Here is a 25,443-nt window from a genome sequence, read left to right on the forward strand (position 1 = left end):
GTCTGGTTGCAGAACTGTTTTCAGTCAAATTGATGCAATCGCATCCGGTCGCTGAATCTTTTATTCTTTCTTCCTGACATGTGTTATCACTTCTCTGTACTGGGCTTGGTGTTCTAGTGCTATTTCTTTCAGAATGGGTAGTCGAATATCGTGTTGAATGGTTATTCTTTGTTTTACTTATCTTTTTTCTTGAGTGTCTTCTATAACAATAGAAGACACTCAAAAAAAAGAAGAAGTACTATCAATGTCATCGTCAAATTACCTTCTTCTTTTCTCAGAATGACTGCGTTATCGTTTAGAACTCCTACTTACTACCTACTTACTAGAAAGACTATGAATGTAATCAAATAGTTATTGAATTAGTTATCGTATGGCACGCCTCGATTATTTTATTACTAAATATCAAAAAACATTCAAAATGTCACGAATGAACGTAGTAAAGTAAAAAAAACTTAGTAAAATCTAACAAGTCTTAGGGATTTCATAATAAAAAATCATCTAAGCCAACAGATAGAGAAAAAAACGGTCGATCAGCTCGTGTCACCAGAGCACCCAAATTGTATACATATATTTTTTAAATAACTTTAATTGTTGATAGATTGATTGATAGTAACAACTTTCATTAGGAAGTTGCTTATTTTTCCGTAAATGAAACGTTATTTCATTGTGTTCTAAATCTAAATTGTCAATGTCAAAAGTCAAAGCGTGATATTTTAGGTACCTACCTACTTATTAAAAATTCTCACTAGGAAATTACTACTTTAACAGAATAAGTTACTCATTTTTATTATTAATGTATCTTAGCTGATGAATATTTTCACAATAATAAATTAACCAACTGCAATTAGTAAAATATAAAAAAATATCCTAAACATGGCTGATGAAGAGGTTAATGGTGATACTGATGACATACAAGTCGAAAAAGATAAAACTCAAAAGAAGGCAGCAAAACACGACAGTGGTGTAGCTGATTTGGAAAAAGTAACTGACTATGCCGAAGAGAAAGAAATATCATCGCAAGACATTTCTGGTGTAAGTAAATTTGTATTGCTGCCACTGTAAAATAAATGAAGGTATTATTATACATTTTTAATTCAATTTGATTTGAATTCGATTTGAGTCAATTAGAATCTGAATTGTTTTCTTTTTTTTGTTAAATTCTAGTTATGAAGTATGATAAATATTATTATAATGTGGCGTATTATACAATTTAATTGTTGCATTATTATTTATAGTAAATAGTTATTTGTAGTATACAATATAACTTATATAGTTTTGTTTATACTTTTCAGGCTCTTTCATTAATTGGCGATCGTAGAAATAAAGAAGCAGCTGAAAGGCTTGAAAAAGAAAAGGAATTGCAAAAAGTTTCAGTTAAAAAAGATGATATTGAATTAATAGTAAGTTTATTACCACTCAAAATTCATGTACATATCACCTTTTGTAAGATTGTGTTAATGTATAAATGCAATATATTCTAAGAATAAGAATTGTATAGAAAATTATTTTGTTAATCAATTAATTCACTGATCTATTTACATATTACTCTTAGTAGTATATATAAAAAAATATTACTCCTTGCTGGTAAGATGACTCGAGTTAAAATCAGTATTTCTATGCAAGGTACATTAGTACATATTTTCCTTTTTATATCTCAAACATATATATAAAAGTTTTATTACATTATCTTTACTACTCAATGATTTTAAATTATTAACTTGTAAAACTCAAAGAAAAAGAGTTACCGACCATGCAGTCGAGTAACAGGAGTAATTAGTTTGTGTCTGTTATGAGTGTCACATTTTGTATCAACATTGTTCATATTTTTCCATACAACCCTAGAGAAAATGTATTGAAAAGCAACAGTTAGCATTTTAATTTTTTTAACCAGTTATAGTTTAATTTCTTTTATTATTGTCACAAACCTATTATTTTAATAGAATTTTTTTTTAATTTATTTATATGTACCATTGTGTTTGTCATATTACTTAAAGGTTAATAATAACTATTAATTACAGGTAAAAGAAATGGAAATCTCTCGAACATTAGCAGAAAGAACTCTAAGGGAACATAGAGGTGACTTGGTGGCAGCCCTTATAACCCTAACAAATTAATGACAGTCAACCTTTGTGTTATACATATATAAAAGAGTATTTTTCAATCTCTAACACATCTTTTTTTATATTAGTTACCAATCTTCACCTGCACAATTTTAAAGAAAAAATTACCGTTATAATATAAATAGGAGAGGTTGTCCTTACATTTGATAAAAACAAATGACAAATTTTCATTTTATGAACAATTTTTATGCAAATTACTGGTTTAATAATTCATTTGTAAAGTAAAACATTTGCCAATAACGTCTTTGATAAACTCTTTTATAAAAAGACATTTTTGCAGAATCAAATGTTTGTTGTAAAACGAATGAGATTTTTTTTTGTACAAGGATCTATTGTCAAACATAACACTCATCATAACCAGGTGATCAATATAATGAGAAAAAAAATGTTTTCATACAAATAACAAGTTTTTATTGAGATTCAACAATATAATGATTATTTACTTTAGTGTGAGTTGATTTTAAAAATGTATCTATCACCAATACTCAGAGAAGAAGTAAAAAATGCTAGATTTTAAATTTACATATACATTACTAAGATGGTAAGGAAGTCTTCGGCGGGTACCCAGATCGCAGCGGCTTATGTGGAAATCTTACTGATATCCAATGTCTTTACGGGAGGATAGTAAGCCTGTCTCTGCGAGGCTCCAATTCTTAGGTAGATACCCAGAGTACAAAGACTTCTATCAACGGTAATATTGACGGCGGGGAGAGAAGGAACGCTTGGCTACTATGTCTTCTCCCTGGTCTTCTTCGGCGAAGCGAGACCGCGAAGGCACTATTCACGCTCCGTATGTTACTTTGTGATATAACATTTTCGCAGCAGACCGTCTCTTTCCAGCACCCCTCACTACTAAACATGGCGCTTATTATGAGTTTTCAAGCCCGCGAGAAGAGTCACCGCCGTTCACGATACCCTGTGGTATTCTCGTATCACTCTATTATTATCGTCGGTTTCCACAGGAGAGCCCTGTTGTAAGTAATGAGAACCTCTACCTTAATACACAGCGTCATGAAAGACACCACAACGGCCTATAGACTCCGGCACGGTATTTCCAGCCTTCCTACATTGAGTATAATTTAGAGATGCTACTAGAATTTCCTGAAGTAGCTAGAACGTTAGTGTTACTGAATGTCCTTACTATGGGCTTAGTAGATTCCATGAACATTGTGGCGGATATGGACGCGATAGTCTAGAAGCAGATCTGCGACCTCCAACAGAACAGAAAGCTCGTTCCGAGTGATTGAAGTGGTAAGAGCACTGAAAGGCTCCAGCGTTATTGCGTGACCGTTTTTGTGAAAAACACACAAACATATCGGAGCCCTGTTGCCATCTATATACCGATTTTTTATCCATGCATTTATTATCATTCGTATGTACTGATGAAATTTTGCTAAAACAAAATTGGTAATACTTCATTACATTTTGTAATTTCATTAAAAAAAGCATGTTAATTTGTCAAATCTTATCCAGTTTTATTGTTTTGCTGTGGTAATATTTTTTTTTTTATTACAAGACTATTATTAAATTAGTGTAAGATAGAAGTAAATACTAAATTCACCTAAATTGCAGTTATCCATGGTTTTCTATCAAAATTGATCTTTTTTTTTTTAATTGAAAGTTTGAGGTAACCACCAGTTCGTCACTAGACGAACAAACAAATCTAGTTGTCTTCTTCCCTCATAAGACATGAAGATGAAAAATAATATTATTTCTCTTATAACAAATACTATACTATAAAATTGAAGCACATGTTAATAGAGCTACTATAGCGAAGATGAGAAAATGAATAAGAAGTGATAAAACTGATGATAATTTGTAACTTCAAATTAACGCTCAAACTTCTAATGATAATCAGGTTGAAAAGAAATTGAATTTAAATAAAAGGTTATAAGAAAAAGTGTACTTATCAAAATGTACTAGTCTAGATAGTAGTAAGATTAACACGCTCTATTTTTCTTTATGAGGGTGTTATAATAATATCAATTTTATTTTATGGTGACATTTTTCTATTATATAGAAAAAATATTTCGTTCTCTGAATTTGTTAAATTTATTATAAGCTTAACTGTTTCTAGTTAAAATTTTCTTGCGATTACAATAATAATTGTTCTTTACATTAATATTCGACGTCCATTCCGTGCCTTTTTTTAAACATTTTTACACTATAACATTTAAGCAAAAGTAATTCTACAAAAATCATCAAATTACATACATTTGGTATGTATACAATTATACGTATTTTATTTTTGGTTATTTTAATGTATTTCTACTATTGAAGAACGAAATGGCTAAATACATTATATTATCTGTCAGTACATTTAATTTATTGTCTATGTTTTACGTTCTGAAGACGAAGTGTGAGTGTAGTGTGTAAATTGTTTTCTTTTTAATTCTTTTATGACTGTGTTCTTTTTCTTGTTTAGTTCTTTGTTAATACTTCTTTTTAATTGTGTACAGTGCTTATAATAAATTATAATACCTATTATTAACAGGTGAGTAAAGTAGAGATCTCGTTAAACGTCAAAAACACTTGTCCCTTGAGCTTTCATCTGTATCACATAACATAATTACGGCCTTGATAATAAATATTCTTGCAATAGAAATAATTTTACAATACACTTTAAAATCAAAAAAAACTTTATTTTTTATTAATGGATCAGGCTCTTGCGTGGTCAAGGGACAAAGAAATATATTTGGAAACTATGGTGACTAGTACAATAACGTCAGTTTCATCTGTACATTATATTCACGATCGGTGTATGTTCTGTAATCTGTTGTCAACCCACGGAAGTATTAATAATACAAGCGTAATATTTTTACGTCCTAAATACGTTATTGCATTTAAAAGTATTTATGAATGTAAAAATAGATTCTTTCAATTCAGTAATATAAACTACTTCCATATTAATCTTTCATGTTAAGTATCTTTTTAAATGATTTCATGTAGAACTAAGGCATTAAGTTTTTTAGGGTTCCGTACCTCAAAAGGAAAAACGGTACCCTTATAGGATCACTCAGTTGTCGATCTGTTAAGAGCTATTTTCTCAGGAATGCATGTAGGTATCCAGTTGAACTTTCACAAACTTTTGGAACAGTGAAAAGATTAAGCAGTTCATGCTGCATATTTAGACACTCGCAAGGGAATAAAATTCTGTAGGGTACTTTCCGTTGACATAGAATCATAAAAGTCAAGGTTAAAATTCGAAAATAACGCACATGGGTATTGTACATATGTGAAATATAAATATTATTTAAAAAATTGCTCATTTCAATATCTGTTTTATTTCATATTTGATATACATAAGTTAGTACATAAAATCATAGTATAAGATTATTCTAAAAACACAAATTTATATATACATATATTGTATATTCATATATACATAGTATATATATATATATATATATATATATATATATATATAGATTAGGAATAATATAATATAATAAAGCTCAAAATTAAAGAATATGTTTTTTATAAAACTTATATTTATAGTGCAAAAAATAATAATGCAAAAAATAATTGTAACATTTGTATTTTGTGTGCATAATTGTCACTGACTCAATAGATAATCTTAAATTTTTATGTCTTAACTTTAAAGGATATTTAAAATGATAATATTTACAACATTACTTCAAAAGTTAAAGAAAAATACCTTTTGTAGTTATATTTTTTCAACAAATTAGTATTATTGATTGAAAACACTGATGTGTGAAATGCAAAATATTTTTATGTATATTTAGTTTACAGTATCAGCATTAATTTATATAGTCAGACTTTATTATTTATTAAAAACATATTATGCAAAATGTGTTGTTAACATTTAATTGAATATTCATAAGTATTATAAAAAAAAACAAAAACTAAGAAAAAATACTAAAGAAAATTGTATACATGATCAAATTGCAATTTTAAAAATTATTGGAATTTCTGAAATAATATTTTTAACATCATGTAATGTAATTGCTCCTCCATTTGATCTTTCTACCATCGTTTTATTTATTTTTTCATTTATATTTATTAGTGTAACTTTAATTGGACAGTGGTTCAGGAGGACTTCAGTTAAAAAAATCTCTTTTCTCTCATTATCTTTATGTGCACAATATATGACATTCCCTATCAGTTACACAGTAACAGTTAAAGACTATCAAATTAAGAATATATATGATATAATAATATAATAAACTTATAAATATAGATTGGACATAGGATGATGTTTTAGTAAAAATATCATTAAATCATAGATAATAATATAGATAGATATAAGATTCGAAAATTATGTATTATTGTAAAATTATTAGATTTGCCTATAAAAAAATAATACATTAAAAAATAAAGTAGAATTTTTTTCATAACCTACGGCCCTACGCGCACATTTTCGCAAATCTTTAAACCTTTTGCATGAAATGTCGAATTTCTAGTCACAGAATGTTTGTTACGTTCGTTCAAACCAAATTTCGAATGGGTACTCCCGACGAGAAATTGACGATCTGACCCAATAGTGGTTCCTGCGAATTAGAAAAAGAATTGCACAAATTTTTATAATAGGTTTTTTTACAAAAAATTTCTTTATAATTATAACTGGCTTTCTCCGAATAGAAATAGAATAGAACAAAAACTGAGATTGATTTTTGCCTTTCGTCGAGACGTTTTTCATATTGGTTCTCCCCTCTATATTTTTCCATCATGCTAATAACGCTTATTATAAATGAATTAGTAATATAAAAGTTGACTTATAACTTCTTAATCTTCATTCTTGTCAAGTGAATAACTTAAGAATACTTATTTATAATTCCTAATTCTATATATTTAATGATAAATATATTTCCACGTGAAAAGCTCCAGTTCTCATGAACTTCTAATTTTTAAAATTCGTATTCAATTACTATGTGTATAATAATTTATATTATAATTCTTTCAAAATTTAGGACTTATAGATCTTTTTCAAATTGTCCAAACGTAAAAAGGCGCGTTTTTACAAAGTTCGACTAAAATTTGTATGCATGTAATTAAAATATTACTTACATAGTTTTTTTAACGTACGAGGTGATATAACTACCCTACAATAGCTTTCTAAATTTTAACTTAACAATAATTTTGGTTGGATATTTGCGATTTACCAAAACCAAAACAATCATTTTCTTTTTTTTGTCTGTCTGTCTGTTTGTCCAGGCTAATCTCGGAAACACCTAAAAATTACAAATTGAAATAACTAAATTATTATAAGAAGTATTTGAGATTCCTTTTAGTCTTTGTTTATTTAAATCGATTGAGTCTATCAAAAGTTATAAAAACGTACGTGTTTTGTTATTGTAACATATGTCGCGGCATGTACATATGCAGATTTTATTGTGAAGAGTGAGTGAAGAGTGTCAAATGGGCCACCTGATGTTAAATTTGCTATGAAAAAGTCAGCATTTTCCCCTCTTCCATCCCTCTGTGGTACTCCGCTGGTGATATAAAGCAAAATCGCCATGCTGGGGATTGACGTTCGCTGCGACCATAGTCCAAGGGATTACATCGAGGCTGTTATAAAAACAGCTTCACGGAAACTCGGAGTTCTGAACAAGGTGTGGCGTTTTTTCACGCCCCAACAACTGTGCCTGCTGTACAAAACACAGGTACGGTCTTGCGTGGAATATTGCTCGCACCTTTGGGATGGCTCCGCTAAGTACCTACTGGAGGCCTTGGACCAGTTGCAGCGACGTGCAGTGCGCATTATTGGCGACGTAAAGGTCACAAACACCCTTAAACCTTTACAATTGTGCCGTGAGATAGCAGCGCTGAGCGCTTTCTATCGATTGTATCACGGCGAGTGCTCTGAGGAATTATTCTCTCTAATTCCTGCTTCCCCCTTCCTTCAAGTCCACGCGAGCTGGTTCTCGATGTCACCGCCTAACTGTGACATCAATTCCATCGCGAACAAAGAAATTTGGCAACTCCTTTCTTTGTCGCACTTCCAAAAAATGGAATTCCTTACCAGCTCACGTGTTCCCCTCCTCTTACAACCCGGGTTCCTTCAAACGAGGCGTGAAGAGGCATCTTGCGGGCCGGCAAGGCGAAGGCGGCTAGTGCAGAACGTTTTTCCCGTCTGTACTGGCCGTCGTCGCGTTTGGACTCTACTACCACTTACCATCAGGTGAAGTGGAGTCATTTGCCCTCCCGGCGAATATAAAAAAAAAAGTGAAAACACCGTCCTTAGACATTGGCTATGTAAGAAATATTAACCATTCCTTACATAGCTAATGCGCCACCAATCTTGGGAACGAAGATGTTACGTCCTTTATGCTTGTAGTTACACTGGCTTACTCATAAATCCTTCAAACCGGAACGCAACCATACTAATTATTGTTGAATAGATGTAGAATATCTGAGGAGTGGGTGGTACCTACCCAGACGTGCTTGCACAAAGCCCTACCACTGTTTACAAAGAGGTAAAACTAAAGGGATTCAAAGTAAATTCACTGATGATTATTAAAGGAATAATCAGTAACAGCCTGTTAATGTCCCACTGCTGGGCTAAGGCCTCCTCTCCCTTTTGAGGAGAAAGTTTGGAGTTTATTCCACCACGCTGCTCCAATGCGGGTTGGTAGAATACATATGTGGCAGAATTTCAATGAAATTAGACACATGCAGGTTTCCTCACGATGTTTTCCTTCACCGTTAAGCACGAGATGAATTATAAACACAAATTAAGCACATGAAAATTCAGTGGTGCTTGCCCGGGTTTGAACCCACGATCATCGGTTAAGATTCACGCGTTCTTACCACTAGGCCATCTCGGCTTCTTTAAAGAATAATCATCAATCTAAAAATAAAAAAAACTCCATAACTTTACTTTTTTCTAACCAAAATGACATTTCTAACTTTACAACAATTATATTATCACCTACCGTATTTATACGTACTGCAATAATTTTTAGTCAACGGTCCGGTTTAAAAGCTGAGTGACAATTATTAAAGGCACAAGATACATCAGCATCACATGGTTTCTATAGCAGGCTGGGTTTTCGATAAATTTATTTAGGTTCCGCTTTGTATTACTATATTGACCTTATCATTATTTTTCTTATTTATTCCAAAATTACATCAATAAAAATATTATTTAACTAAGCTATAATAGTTCTCTATGTTTTATACTCTCGCAATAAAGACGTTTTTCATGTCTAATGTGTATGCTTAAATGTTATGTGTCAATTCAATATGATTTAGGGGGTTATTGTTGTGAACGAACCTGGAAAATTTATTGCAATAGAATCTTAAAACGTAATAAATTGAAAACATATAAAAAATATTTTAATTAATAAATTATAGGATTACATAAATGTAGTTTTCACGCGGGTGAAGCTGTGGGCATAAACTAGTTTTGCTCGTAAAAGACATTCCCTAAACAAATATTACACATTCTGCCAATAATAAATACTTAAAATTTAGAGTGTAACTGTTCGGAATATCAGTACTCTCATAAAAAAAAAACAAAGTTCTTCGCTGAAGGACAATTCCGGGGCCCGGTAGGCCTTGGATAACTTTTCTCAAGGATAGGGTGTAGTAAATGAAACCTCTCCCGCTCTCCCGGCCTCTCCGTCCCGTCGACCTTGTTTCAAATAATAATATTACGTTTCGTTTTTAGATATATTTATATGAATATTATAATTTTTCATGTAACCAATTGTAGTAATTGTACAATTTTATTAGTATTTCAGAGTAAGTTTTAAGTTAAAATAAAACAGATGACCACATGGCGTATTAATTTCACGATTAATTGTCATTATGAATTATTTATCATTGCTGTCATGGTTTAATAACAGTTAACAACGATAAAAAGCAATAGACCCCGTAATTAGTAATTAGAATTTTAAACTTCATTATTTCTTAGTAGCTAATATATCGGGTGTAGACTAACACGAACCTAAAAGATACATTCTACAGGCCTGTTTCATACATGACTAGAAATGATGTTTAAATAAAAAAAAAACATCATTTGATGAATCTTTAAAGATTTTAAACAGCTTTTAGACAATTTTTTATATGTAAATATGACGATAAGCCTATAATACACCTTCACCTAAAATATAAATACATATATAGAGCTTTGGACACGTAACCAGCTTATACAGACGCAAGGGCCACATCCAGTTATCCCTTATAAAAACACCAGAAACTCATATCATTCTTCATTTAAATACTTAATGTTTTTATTATACAGTAAAAACTAATAAATTCATGGTTCATGCTCATATCTGATATCTCCGATTTATTAACTATCACTCATTGTTAGTACATAGAAGTAAGCCGAATAACGCCATTAACTTACATTAACAGTATAAGTTATCTTAAAAATATTTGTATAGTTTAGTATTTAGTTGTTATCTATTGTACATAGAACATTCAGGAAAATTCTAAATAAACACGTAATTACGTGTAATACTAGGATGTTCGAGTCTCTCGGGAATTCCATATTATCGACGTACTCGTATTTGCCACCGCGGGCGTGACTTTTTGTACTTTGCTAACCCCAAGTCGACGAAGGTCATACCTAATATAATACGACAAGTAGACGTGTGTCTAAAATGAATTGTGTAATAGATAACACAATTAAAACATTTGTTTATTGCCTTATTACTAAGTCAACTCCTAAATTAGAGCACCGGAATTGTATGAAATTGTACCAGTATGTCAGGCTAGTTTTACAAGATAGTGCATAGATCAAACAGGCATTTTATATGTCAATCATTGTGTACATGTGGATTGTTTCGGGACGGGTCAGTATCCCTCAGTCGACTCTTCCCGTCGCGGGCGTCGACCTCGCATTGCACACGCATGGACGCTGCATTGTCACATTAAACCGCGAGCTTTGCATTAAAGCTTGGAAACTTTTAATTATCGTTTGATTATAGTTAAAAGAAACACAAATAAAATATATATATATTTAGTTACTATAACATATATCGTAGTTTGACTTTCTGATTTACCACTTAAATCTTACTCTGCTATTGTAATATGTAATTTTTTTCCAGGTATGTACTAACACTGTATTTGGTTCAAATTATCTTTACAAAATAATTTGACCAAACGGCTTATTTAGGTGATATTAAAATAATATTTTAAAAATTATTTAAAATTTATTATTTATTTATTAAAAATTTATATTTTTTTTAGAAATAAGCTAAATCACATATTTAGTTTAAATACTTGATTTCTTAAATGTTATGTACCATACTACTCCAAAGAATTTAATGTTTATATCAGTCGTGACTGATCATATCGTTTTATTAACCGTTAATGTCGCTTACATGTGAATCGCGTAAATGGCCTTAGGTATTAATGTTATCATGCCTCTATGTATATAAATATGTATATAGTTTAATATTTATATTTTAATGTATTATTAAAACATTAATTATTCTCTTGTTGTTATTATAACTAAATAATTATTATTATATTTAAGTAGCATATGTAAACTCGTAGTTTTGCTTTGGGCTTATGTGGAAAATAATGAATATAGCAATTACGAAAAAAAAAACGCCAGTAATATTAAATTTTGCATAGTATATTATTTAATAATAATTATTAAACCTTGTTCAAATTAGGTTATTGATTTGTGGTTGTGTAGCGTGTCCGGACATCGACCCTCGTGAATGCACTGTTGCACGGGCAGACAAAGCATACCGCGATAGTCACTGCTTTAAACAACAAAATACTTATATAGAGATATATTATGAGTAAGTAAATTAAATCTCTCAATTAATTATGCCTTAATGAGTGCTACGTGCCACGAAAAGACGACTAACAGATGGACAAATCGCAGTTAGTTTTTTTTAATTACACAAATTAAAATTCTAAATTTGTATTTGAATATCAATAATAGTGATTCTTAAAAATACAATAATTAAAGGTTAAAATAGGTTTTAATTTACTCACGGTAGCATGCGAAAGCGATTCCGTGGTGCTCCTCGTTAAGACGGAAAGGGTATCGTTGGTTTTTTAGTATTCCGACGTTCGGGGCGCACTCGGCGCCTTGGACACCAGCGAGCCCCACATACCGCCTCACTGTTCCCGTGGGGGAAACGCGTACCTCGTTTTTCCAGCGATAAAAAAATGGTTTTAATTACCTCTCGTTTCACGCACTTTTAATTACACTTCGAGAACTTTAAATCGACAGACAGGTGGACTTTAGACAGGTTTATTGTGTTTTGTATTGATTCTCATGTAAGATGCTTACATAAGTGTGTATAAATAAAGACAAAAGTAAAATCATTTTTTAATGCATGATATCATCGTTCAATAATACTGTTCATATTTATATATATTAATATACACACAGAGAGGATGTGTGTTGCAACGAGAATTTAATGTTAATAAAATAGAAAATGTAAATTAATCTTTTTCTATAAACCTTAAGCAATCTACTTGTGTCAGGCGTCTAAATAAATAAAATATTTGTTTCCACTAGCAATAAAGTATGCATTTTTAAATAAAGAACTCTACAACTTTTATAACAAATATATTCTTCTGATGTTACAATTTGAACGACGAATCTAAATACCAAAAAGTGAAATGCAATAGATTTTGAAATATATATATAGATACATATATTAATATAAAAAATAATATTAGGTACATTACATATCTAGCAAAGTAGTCAGTATTTATAACGTACCTATTACAAATGTACTCGTTCAATTATAATTTATACAAACATTTGTTAGTGCAGTTATAAACAACGGATAAAACAGAAACTAAAAATTATTTATATCATTCAATTGATAAAATATATTTTTATAAAGCTGTGGAAATCGCTTGATTTCGTAGTAGTATCTATAGTATATAAGTATAAGTAGATGCGATTTCGCCTTCTTAAGCCGAAAAAAATATGTAAATAAACTAAACTAAACTTATGGGTAATGGAAAAAAAAAATATTTATTTATTTTTATTTGTTAAAAATTAATTTAATTATATATTACGGTGATGCAGCGCCAACGTATAAATAAAATAATTGCAAAATCCTTGCTTTTTTGTCGCGGCTCTTCACTTTAAACCGAAGGTTTTAAAAATTTCAAGTCTCTTTGCCTTATAGTTTAAATAGTGCAATGATAAATCAGTTAATTAGTTAGGACTTTGTATTTTCTTTGTAATTTTATGTTAATATTCACACGTTTATCGAGTACATTCTAAACGTCTCCGGAAGTAAATATATAAATACTGTCAAATTTTTACAAATATAATCACAAAACGAGATAAGTGATATAAAACTTTCATATCGCGTTAGGCGTTATAAACATGTGGGACATGATGACTGTGTCCAATGAGTCGATTGTGATATGACGAGAACGGAGAAGGTAGGGGGCCGGGTCACGAATTTTACGTACGGTTACGGGTGTCGGGTACTCTCGACAGTCGACCCCAGCAGCAGCTATGTGTGCCACGGATGTATGTAGGTTAACATCGGACGCGCTCGATACGCCACCGCTGTTGCCGATGTCGACCACCTAACCTAGATCAGGGTACGGAGAGATCGCTTATGAAATCTGGCGCACTAACTATATAAATGACACAGAATTTAACGTGCCCATATTCTATCACATACCGGCTCTAAAAGGTTAAATATTATTCATACATTTTCTTAAATATTAATTAGTCTTACTTGATCGCAGTTTTAAAGTTTTATGCTTTTAATTAGTATTTTGTAGTGAATTAAATTATGAAAGTAGTTCGACTTAGGTCCCGATTTGTTTTAATGTGAATCATATCGTTACACAGGCGAGATAGAATGGCGAATATAAAATGAATGCTCTAGTAAATTGTGTCACGGTCCAACCGTGTATAAATTTCGACAGTCATGGCCTCGCCTGAACCTTAGATATTTTTTTTTATTTTAACTAATTTTGTATACAATGTTCATTAATTCCCAGGTAACACTAATAATAATTTAATTGAAAGAGATACGAACTTACTTTATTTTATTATTCACTATAAGCATCATAAATGACGTATAACTTATGGCTACTTTTCTATTCTTAAATATGAAATGAATGAAAGCAATCTAATATCCTCATTAGTATTTGATTGATTGTTCCATTTCTTGTTGTCTTATTTCTATATTTAAACTGCGAAAACACTCTTTATTTTTAATACACTAAATTAATTTGTGATATATATGATTCATGATTTAATTTCCGATGTGACCTTTGTTTGTAGCGAAAATAAGTCAATGCGCAATTCGTATGTTATTGCAAATTGCCTTTTTGTTTCAGAAAGGCATTTTCGTTTAAAACTTAAAGCAAATCACATAATTTTGATTTAAATAAAAATCAAGTTATATATTTATATATATAATATTACATTAACTTTTAACATGATCAAGGAAATTATTTCTCTTAACTTCTTTATTTTCGAAATATCTTGTTTGATGTGTAATCATTAAAAAGCTAAGGTAAAATATAACAGATAACAATAACAAAATGATGTACATATATATCATAACAACAACACGCTAGAACATTTATAAGCATACTAAAGTATAATAAATAGTCGCCCAGTCTATTTTAGCCTCTACTTGAAAAACATTAAATCGATATAAATGAATACCTTCAAGTTTTTGAGGTAAAGGATATATTAGAAAAGGAATGCGTTCAGCCACCGTTCTCCGTGCAGCTGGTCCGCTTTTATCTCGATACGGCCAATTGTGCGAGCCGATTTCAAAACGAAAGTACCTACCGCGCATCTAGGACGGTGAACGTATTTCTCGTTGAAATCTCTTGCAATTTATCAGCCATCCAATACTTTTGAATACTGAATAGCTAGTAAAACTAACTTCTACTACTTCTATTGAAATATTTCGTTATACTATATGCTTTTAGAGAATAATAAAAAGAGTTCACATGTTAGGTTTATATTTATATTACGATTGTTTGTGTAATGAAAATACAACCCTTCAATCAGTTATATATGTAATCCCTAGAAAAACCCTTAGTTACACGTACATACGGCTTCAGTTTTCAGGGTTAACATTATTGATGTGTAAAATATACTTATTATATAATAACAAAATTAGGATATTCTTATATTTCTATTATGAATATTCACTATTGTTACTATATCTGGGTTGCAGTTAAATATATATAATTTTAATGTGTTGCTGTAAAAACTGGTTAATTCAGTAACATCCAATAACGATTTTGTTCTTTTTTTAGAAAACTGTGTTTATTTTTCATATAAATTTAATGTTGCCTTTAGCATTACGTTACCATCCATTTCGTCGTTACCAACGTTACGTTTCATGTTCAGTTTTATAATTCTACTATGCTATACTACATTGAATTTTAAATATATTACTGTCACATTATTATATAAATTTTTTAGCATTCAACTTAAAGATATTAGCTGAGATTATTTTAAATAAATACTATGTAAAACATCTCTACCAGTTTATGAAGTTTGTTTAATCACATATTAATAATAAATGTCCTCCAGACAGATTTCAGCCACGGCGGCCAGTCTTAAGAGAGATAAGCCAACTGCGCAGGAGATATTATAGTGCACAAGTGTGTGCGCAAACACAGGTGCACTCTCTATTCCCTAACTCTCATAATCCGATGGGACGGCAATCCGACACTACTGAAATGAGATCAGGCGCAGGACCAACGGCTTTACGGGCTTTCCGAGGCACGGGAGTGTACACACTTCCAACTTCCATAGTCGGGCTGCTACTGAGAAGTTTCGACAGAACTTTTTATTGGCCCGACCTGGGATTTGAACCCATGACCTCCGGGTCTGCGGCCTTACATGTAGCAACTAGACCAACGAGGCAAGCTCATTAAATTCGCATTAAAATAAATATTAAATGATTAATTAAAAAAAAACAATAAGTCCTATAAATAATATTTAAAAAATATGTACTAGTCGTGTTATATTAGATCCTTCGTGCACATATACAGTGAAGTAAACCATGCTTGCGTAGGCGCACGTTGCTGGCGCAGGCCACGATGGCGAACGGTTATTATATCACAAGAGATATCGTAACTTTTGCCTACTTTGCAACTAGAAAGTACACAAGCCATTCGCTTTTCTGATAGTATTTATTGCCTAGGAAACTTAGTCGAGCATGCTTTTCAATTTAAATCTATTCGGCATGAAACAACTTTCCCGATGCTAATTGCTATTTACTTTCTAAAGTAGTTTGATGGTTTGACAAAAACATCTAACCTAAAATAATATTACCCTTCATTAAAGTAAATAAATTTATTATTCAATCGTTCAGAATTATTAGAATGAAACAATTTGTTGCTACTTTGCTATTAATATTCCTTCAACTATGGATTTGCATTTATTGAACATTTACTTACCATCTTGTGACGTAGACTTAATGAGAATTTGTGATATACAAGTGTAATCTACCTCAGTGTGAGTTGTTTCAACCTACTTCTTGAATGCCCATGTTGTATAAAGAAAATCGGACCTTATATAATGGATCTTAAAGACAAAATCGTTATTTAAATCACGAACGTTCTCAATCCGACAATTAGGAACCGCTATTAATTTGCCAAACAATTATCGACCTTAAGTTTATGAGAAAAGATATAAAGTAAATTCACAATGGTTATTTGAATACTGTACATGTTCCATTCAACCATGAACTGCTTCGAGGAGCGTCCTGCGTAGTTAAGACCTCAATTTTTTAACCTCTCTCACTTATTGGTCAATCAGAGTGACATTTAATATTAGTATAATGATCGGAATAGCAGTAGCATTATACGCAATTTTTGGTTGCAATAATACACTGAAAATTAAGACCGTAATTAAAGTTTAACATTTAAATTGCTTATCAAACTTTTATAGTAAAAATAAATATAAAATTAATAATTTTTTTAATACTACATGAGTTTAATACTACTCTATAGTATTAAAATAAATAAATATATGATATAATATCGGCTAGTTTGCCATTCAAAGATAAAGCGGACCAATTGACTTATATTTAAAGCCTAATTATTATTCAAAAGCTAATTTTATTCTAAATTCGGCTTAATGTACATATTGTTTCCCAAAGTTACTTTTATAATATAACGAAAAGTTAAATAGTTACGTCATAATCGTAAAATGAACCTAAATAGACTTGATTCATAATAAAGACCATAAGATCTTGATGTGTAAATAATTTCATTAGAAAATAATACATATCTAATTTATTTTGTCAATAGATTCTAGTGCATTGGTAAAAATGTATAAAAACATTTTTTTTCTTTTGTTTCAGGCTTTGCAACACGAGACTGTAAATAGCTACAAAACTGTAAGTTATATTTTAAATTTCGGTCACACATTTATGTCATCTATAGTTTATTCCGTGTCAATAGAGAACAGAAACAGATAATACGCTAAGCCTAGTCTAATTGTGTAAGCGCACTGTAAAGTGGACCGCGTCATTGCTCAATCAGATGCATCTCGTTTCGTGAGCGGCTCGTGAGAGTCGAATTTCCCAATAGTCGAGCGGAGAAGGAGAGAACTTAATGCGATTTCCCAATAGAAAGTCCTCCGGTGCAGGAAGCGCAGTGCAACACACGTGCACCCGCCCTCCACACTCGTAGTGGCACCGGCCGATGCACTTTCATACCGGTGACGTCACATGGTACCTTTCGTCAGCGTCACGCCGCGTTCTGTAAGAGCGGTTATGCAATCAATGCGCACCTCTCAACTTTCCAATTTCGACAACGCGCTATTGTGTAGCGCTTTCAAATTTTACTTCACCTTCTCCTGCTTTTAGGCACTTTCTTAGCGTTTCTCTACTCGCTGAAAAATGCTCTGAATGCTGCGCGGGCGCGAGCAATAACCGTGATGCACTTTCACTGCAGTGTCTGTCTGCCTTTTTAATAAAAGAAACACGAAAAGTAGCGATTAGCTAATAGAATTAGAATTAAGTTCGACCAATAAACTATTAAATATAATAATAAAAAAATATATTTTGTAAGTAAAGATAAATAAATTGAGAACTTTCACAGTTATATTATAGCCATAGTATTTACGTACATATTTGAAAGCAGTATGGATGTAAAATATTAAAGCGTGCTGCGTGACAGCTGGTACGTGGTAAGGTTTTCACCAGCTGCGTTCGAAGCTTTCTCAGTTCGTGTACAGCGCGACAGTTGACTGTTGACTGTTGCAAGTTGCCCTACTCTTTACTAATTATAATTTGACTTACTGATGATAATTTATTTTTTTAATGTGTACAATTAGTTTTTCTAAAAAACGCTGCTTAGGGTTCGGAATAAGTAATTATCTCGTTCCGAATTTATATTCTTATTATATAACTTTTGTTTACTATTTTTATATCATTTGTATTTATTTGACAACATTACAGGACAACGATAAAAGCTTAAAATAGAAGTTTTGATAAAATCCGTTTGACCCTGATATATTATTATCATTTTTCAATTAAAGAACATTTTCCTCTAATATCCTATATTTAATTCTATACTTCTATACTTCCGCTTTCCAATGACAAATTATTTTGTACTCGATACTTCCCTTTTATCGTGTTTACCTTATTTGTTTTATTATACTAATATTATGTTATTTAATTTTCGATTTTCTCTGCTATTGGCCGCGTGGAAATGCACCATTATGCTCTAAAAGCTGTAATATGTTGCATGAATAATGTTTATTAAGTAAAATTCGCGGAAGGTCCGGCGGACAGACTGTTAAATAGTCTATTAATATTGGCTACTTTTTACTTGAATGTAGAGATTTTTTAACAGACATGATGAAAATAATATAATTGTTTCATTTCGATATTAGTATGTGAATATACCCGTAATTATTATGTGTAACAAATCAAGATTAAGATAGAAATCTTAGTACTTGTCGGATTCTATTTCATATGAATACGTCGGTAACTTTATTCATTCCAATGTATCTATACCCGTTATGTAATTATAATTCAAATAGAATGTATTGATGTCATGAATTACTACTACTATTAAAAACGTACGTTATCTACTTTTGCTGATGTATAAAAAATGGGAGATCTAATAAAATTATCTGCCATAAATTCATTCAATAAACTAATGTGATGACTCTACTTAATTCTGTAATAACCACCTACATTTTATAAATAACTAGTTGTAAAAACAATTACAAGCATTTTGTTAACACCATAAGACTCAGATGTAAGCGCGTCATCCGGTGCGTATTTTCATGGCCATTTCTATCGTAAACTTACTTATGACAATTATGAATCATATACTATCTAAAAAGCATGGCCTGTTTTAATCCTATAAATTTGAAACTTAAATTGGTTTCTATTTAAAGTGAACGTTATAGAATGGAAAGGTCAATTCAAATAGAAGTTGAGAAAGTTAATCATGGAAAGTGCGCGCGAGTGAATCTATGGCAGTGCTGTCGCTCTTAAAACTAACAAGTATCTACTGAAAATGTATGTAATAAACAACTATGGTAATTAAATTATTTTCATAGATATACTACAAGATTACAATCAATGCAGACGCTTTTTAAATTAATATGTTAATTCAGAAATTGCTTTAATATTTTTTAACAATTGAACCCAAACTGTTAGTTTAAATAAAAGCTTACAAATTTCGAAAAAAATGCTACGACTAATATTTATTATTTCTGTAAAAACAGCGTATTAAAAATATTTTCTAAAAATTTATTTCATGGATAACGCTAAAAAATTGTATTATTTTTTAAATCTCATGAAACCTTTTGCATGGTCCTTAAAAATTAGGGCACATTGAACAATGTTACTTTTCATTCAACGGGAAGGAAAATAACATTACATTTTTCCTCACAACTATAATTATAAAAATGCATATACATGTATGTACTTGGTGAATTTAAATTATAATAATGATAATTTTGTTCGTGCATCATGTTATAAAAAGTTGACTTCGACTTATTATAATAATAAACCTATAATGTTAACGTAAAAATGTTCGCTTCTCTTTCTTGAGCTTAAGTTACAGTGACTTCAATATGGTGTTCGGTGTCTCACGTCTTAAAATTATATCACATATGGTCATGTTTTTTTATTAAAATAAATAGTTTAATTTTATATTACTTATATAATACTTTTTATTTTATTTTAAAGTAACATATTGATTTATAATAACATCTGTATTATAATTATATTATATTATAATTTGTATAGTTGTTTTTTTCACATTAATCAACCTTTTAAATGTTATCCTTTAAAATTGTGTAAGCTTAAACGTTTATTCTAATAAAATATATAAACTGTAATTTAATTTACATAATTAGGAGAGTATCTCATATGCTATTATTTGTAGTGCGTGAAAATAATGTAATATATCTTACCTAAATTATTCAGTCGATTGAAGCAATTATTATACAGTTATTATTTTCATTTTTGGATTAAAAGTAACTTAAATTTAATTTACTTTAAAAAAAAATTAAACTTTCATGATATATAGCTGATTCATCTCACCATATAATTTGTTTTATATGGCAAAATTGTATTGTATTTTACTTGTTTATGTAAATAACAAATTTAGAGTGTAGTTGTTATAATAGAAAAAACGATTCTACTACTACTTCTTCATTGAACGATATACTACAATTTGTAGTGTAGAGTCGTTTGTAAAATGTATCATTATATTTTAATGAATTATATTATATAAGACTTGTGTAAGTATTATATTCTATTTCTTTTTAAAATTTGACAGGTATTTTAAAGGTCAATCAAGAAAATCTTGTGGTAAATTCGGAAAAACGCCGAGATTTTATTTATATTTCTTGATAAAAACATGTTTATGTTGACTTTATAATATAAAGGTAAAATGATGTTTTTTTTTTTTTTGACTGGAGCGTAGTGGAGAGCATGGATGCATAAGCTTTCACCGGTACAATCGAAACGGAGTAGAAAGGGTCCGTGCAGCTGTCCCGTGGGTGCCAGTCGGAAGGCGCTCCGCCCTCACCCGCAACTCTGCTCTCTGGCGAGAGGAGCGCTCGCGACTCCCCTCAGCGCGCGGCACACGCGACCAGTCGCCCCTCACTTGTGCAACGTGTCGCACGTCCGTTACGTTGCTCCGCGCGACCCAACAACCATGTGGTGAAGTGAAACTGTCAAACGTGATACGTACTCACACACAAAACCGCTTTAGTGGACTTTTCCACTATTCTAATTTCTTCCTGGTGATTTTGTGTTGACGAAGTGGTGCCTTTAACTTGGAAAGTTGGATTATACGATCAAATAATGGCCTTAGCGAGGTGAGCTATTTTCGTTGTTGATGTCAACGCGGAAGTACTTTATTTTACCATATATATGTGTGTATTAATTTTTGAAGGATGATCATTTTCGATTATTACCCCATATTTTTATCGAATCACATACATATTTATCGATATGCTAACGGACATTTGATAGTTTCACTATTAATTAACTGTCCTTGTCAGTAACATTAATTATTTTTGTAATCAAGTAAGAAGCAGCGCTGCAAATAGCGAAAGTTACTTAGCCTCGCACGCATTATAACTTTCTTTGTTGTGTAAGCTGAACGCCAACGACAGGTAGAGGGAGCAGCAAAGAAATCGAGTCACTTTTACGATAAGCATTGTCATTTAGTTCTTTAAAATGGTTTTAGGGACAACTGGTATCACTTTGAGTTAACAGAATGTTGAGTATTTATGTAAATCAGTTCAGTTCCCCTTGGCCCTGCCAGAGTCCGTTATTGCAGTGCCGATGTTTTCTCTTCGTCCGCACCCTCGTTCGTTACGGTTACCCTAAAAAGTGTACCCCACGGTAGTACCTCTGTATTTATTCTATAAACGTACTTTTTGCGTATATTTTATCTTTTGACACTGTATTTTATATTTATACTCTTTATAAGTATGTTGTAAAACATGGAAGTAGCAAAAGTTATCTAGCAATATTATTTTGAACTTCACTGCTAATGTGAATACATTTTTGTGCATAACGTTCGTGTCGCATGTTATTCAAAATCGTTTATCATGATTTGAAATAAAATTATCCTGTTTCGATATATGAATAAGCCCACATTTTAAAAAGCTGTTTTGCAAAGGCCTTTGAGCAGGTAACAAAACGAGGCCGGAAAGCGACTCGCCAGCTCCCGAAAGTTTTTTTGGACTCCTTCTTTTTGTTATAAATCTAAATTTAACATTTTGGTCCTTTTAGTACGCGAAGGTATTGCATTTTGTCTGGAGTTTATCATTTAGATTTAGTTTAAATCATTTCGACGATGACGATTTTTATGATACGTATAATATTTGGAATAGTGGGTACGCTAACGTACTAGATAACCTGATTTCCATTTACATACTTGCACTATCACTCGTAAGTATACAATCTATTGGATAAACAACGAGTGTTAAATCATTGTTTATAGACCATACATTTTAACAAAAACCTTTTTTAGTATGTGTGTAACACATATTTAAGCCTCATTTTTTTGTTTTTTTTCCCCTTGCGACAATAAGTAAGCGTGAGAAAGTAAGTATACGGAGGCTATATAGCGCATTTGTATCAGTATCGGCAAGAGATAAGGATTTGCGGGATGCGCTTCCAGAGGTCAATGACCTTCAGTCAAGGTTAAATAAAAAAAACACAGGATGCGATTACCTAAATTCATTTTTTATTAACATATATGTACATAAATACCCCCCAGTACCATAATCAAATCGTAAATTAAATCAAATGAACAAAAATAAAACTAAAAAAACAACTAAAATAAAAAGCTACATTTGGCTTAATAATGTTATTTGACCATTTTTAATGAAAATTCTGCGCTTTTAAAAGAGCTTTTAAACTGCTCTTAAGTTTCACTGCTCATAAGGTCACTCTATTTTAGCAATGCTTTGCTCCAAGGAATAATTAGTACATTTAGCTTATTTGACCTTGCTAAGAATATGAGTGAATACTATAAATAATATTTTGTTTCATAGGTTATACAGCGTGAGGAATGAGGATAAACTTATAGTTACCATTATACCAGTACAAGCTAACACGGACTTTAAACATAATTTGTTTGTTGATATCACAATAAAGCAAGATGCATTTTCATTGTTAAAGATAAACAAAAGTAAACTTAAATCATATAATAATTATATGCGTATAATATCCTCTATTCTAAATCTACGAGAAACCAGGCCGGTGCCGTCTAATTTGATTGTGTAGGAATAAGTTGGGCGAGGTTATTTCGCAAGAGTGTATCAATTTAGCTAAGGGGCACCGGCGCACGTTCACAAAGCAAAATATCGCGGTCAGGCCCATTCCTTGCTCCTGTTTCAGTAGTAGGTTTCACTGCTATAATAAAAATAATCAAATAATATATGTACTTAAATTGTTTGCAATGACATGAAATGAACGTATTAAGCTGAGTTACATATTTCTTTGATAATATTTTTAATTTTAATGTATTAGGTAAAATTTGTTCGTTTTTTTTATTAATTTAGAATGTGTGAAATTTTGTGCGAGTCGATGGAAAGTTCGTCACCGCCTCGTTTCTTCGGCTCGGTGCGTAGCGTATTTTCTTTGTCTTAACGATCTGATTGTAGTTTTCACAATCCATGTTAAGTATGATGTTTTCTTTTTTTCTTAATCTTCTTTTGGATACAAAAAGAAACTTTCACTATTTATTTATTTAAATAATAGTCATGTACAATAATCTTTTTCAATAGATAACAAAGTTTAAAACCTTGTAATGAACCTTAACATATTTTATCATTTTAATTCTGTTAAGTAAATGTCATGGTTTCGTTTAGAACCAGGCACCTCGTCTGCAAGAGACCTCATTGTCATGTCAACTCTGTTTAAAAATGTAAAGGTACACATCCATTAATTTCAATAATTTTAGTCTGTCCTTTTACAAAATGCATCCAAAGTTAGTTCTACTGGCGTAGTGTTATATGTTTGACCATTTAATTACTTAAGGTCTTGCATATATTATAAATAAATATAACGGAACATCATCAATAAAGAAGGTAAAGTGTCACAACGTGACGCACTAATCTGATCTGCACTGGAATTTCAAAGCTTTAAGCTTTCCTATGAGTATGTTAGTTCTTATAAATTCATAACAACAACTATTAAAACAACAAATATTAAATTTAAAAAAATATATAATACACATAAATTTTCTTAAAAATAGTCAGTAGTCGATTTGGAACTTGGTTGCATGCGGCTTTAATTTGCCGAGGGAGCAATTCGGGACGGGGACATCGCCACGCACTCTGTGCTTACGAAGAGACGAGCGCGTTGACCCATTTCGAGCGTAACACGGAATGGTGCTTCGAGGAATCGATGATATTATAACAGTCGAATCTCGAGGTCTCCGCGGCGCTTCAGCGACGCTTCGGGATCTGTGTCAGGGTCCTCCCCCGTTGGCCCTACACCCTTCGCTCCGATCCACCTCCCACTAACAAAATGTTCTGTTGACGGTTGACCCGTAAAACTTGAGCGTTTGTTTCACTCCCTCAGTCTTGTTTAGCGATTAAGGGTCACCGTTTTCTGCCTTTATGGTTCGCCGCTTTTAAAATATTAACTATGATAATTATCATTATAATAAAAGAATCTTGACTGTTGAAAGTCAAATTTAAAGTTTAAAGTACACAATAACGGTATATATATAATATTGGTTTAGTTTTTTTTATACTACTACAATAATTATGAGAATGGAGACTGCAATCCCTGCTTTCGATAAAAAAATCTGCAACTGTGATGTTTAAGGTCACGATAAAATTAACTTTCAATATTTTAACGAACAATCATCTTAAATTACATACGACGGAGAGGTCATGTGTTCTCTAGTTTTTTAACTTGACTGGCGTACTAAAACAAAATGTAAAGTGGCACGATTAATTCTCATAAATATACAAAAATTTAAATCGAAACTAGTCAACCTGGAACAAATGTTCAAGTGGTGATCGACCTTTGCAGCTGTCACCTTCGCGGCAGTCGGAGGCAGTACTGGCATTGTCGCCTCCACACCAATAGGAAGCGACACGGTCGCAGATCGCTATTGGGCTTAAGGCCGCTTTCAATGTACCATCTTTTACCTTGTGCCCCTTACTGTGTAGTGTGACCCGAAACTGACACTGGCCGCAATAGTTAAAATAATTATATACATTTGTAAACATTTATAAATTGAAATAAATGATTTATACTTTTAATATTTTTATAAACATGCTATTAACAATACAGAGACATATTAGTTATTTTGTTTGATAATTAATATACATTTTATTTATTAGAGCGAAATAATCCAATTGTTTCCGCAAAAATGACATGAAAACCATTAAGCTTATATAAATATAATATTTTACAAAAAA

At 31.4% G+C, this 25,443-nt stretch overlaps 2 protein-coding genes across 5 annotated transcripts in view; both read left to right on the forward strand.

Moving 5' to 3' along the window:
* The first annotated feature begins 686 nt into the window (after positions 1-686).
* On the forward strand, positions 687-2,168 carry LOC126769063 (huntingtin-interacting protein K). Its single transcript, XM_050487616.1, has 3 exons — positions 687-1,032; positions 1,293-1,400; positions 2,019-2,168. The coding sequence occupies exons 1-3, from the start codon at positions 874-876 to the stop codon at positions 2,112-2,114; spliced, it is 363 nt and encodes a 120-aa protein (XP_050343573.1). The 5' UTR covers positions 687-873; the 3' UTR covers positions 2,115-2,168.
* A 2,301-nt stretch (positions 2,169-4,469) lies between these two features.
* The window catches only part of LOC126768966 (protein roadkill), a 43,437-nt gene continuing 22,463 nt past the window's right edge, over positions 4,470-25,443 (forward strand). For 2 of the 4 annotated variants that reach the window (XM_050487468.1, XM_050487469.1), the window contains exons 1-2: positions 4,470-4,614; positions 17,378-17,413. Coding sequence is in view for 2 of the 4 variants with exons in the window: in XM_050487466.1 (XP_050343423.1) it covers positions 21,353-21,366 (14 nt within the window). In the remaining 2 variants the exon portion in view is untranslated. Of the gene's footprint in view, positions 4,615-17,377; positions 17,414-21,121; positions 21,367-25,443 lie in introns of those variants that run through there. The other 2 variants (XM_050487466.1, XM_050487467.1) reach the window with 1 other exon arrangement.

Source organism: Nymphalis io, chromosome 6 (assembly GCF_905147045.1).
Source record: "Nymphalis io chromosome 6, ilAglIoxx1.1, whole genome shotgun sequence".
NCBI lineage: Eukaryota > Metazoa > Arthropoda > Insecta > Lepidoptera > Nymphalidae > Nymphalis > Nymphalis io.

What these genes read in the sequence shown, in the direction of transcription:
- LOC126769063 (XM_050487616.1), top strand. Translation starts at nt 874, where the DNA reads ATGGCTGATGAAGAGGTTAATGGTGATACTGATGACATACAAGTCGAA. An exon ending in CATCGCAAGACATTTCTGGT is followed by an intron (nt 1,033 to 1,292) that starts GTAAGTAAATTT and finishes TATACTTTTCAG; the next exon opens with GCTCTTTCATTAATTGGCGA. An exon ending in AAGATGATATTGAATTAATA is followed by an intron (nt 1,401 to 2,018) that starts GTAAGTTTATTA and finishes TATTAATTACAG; the next exon opens with GTAAAAGAAATGGAAATCTC.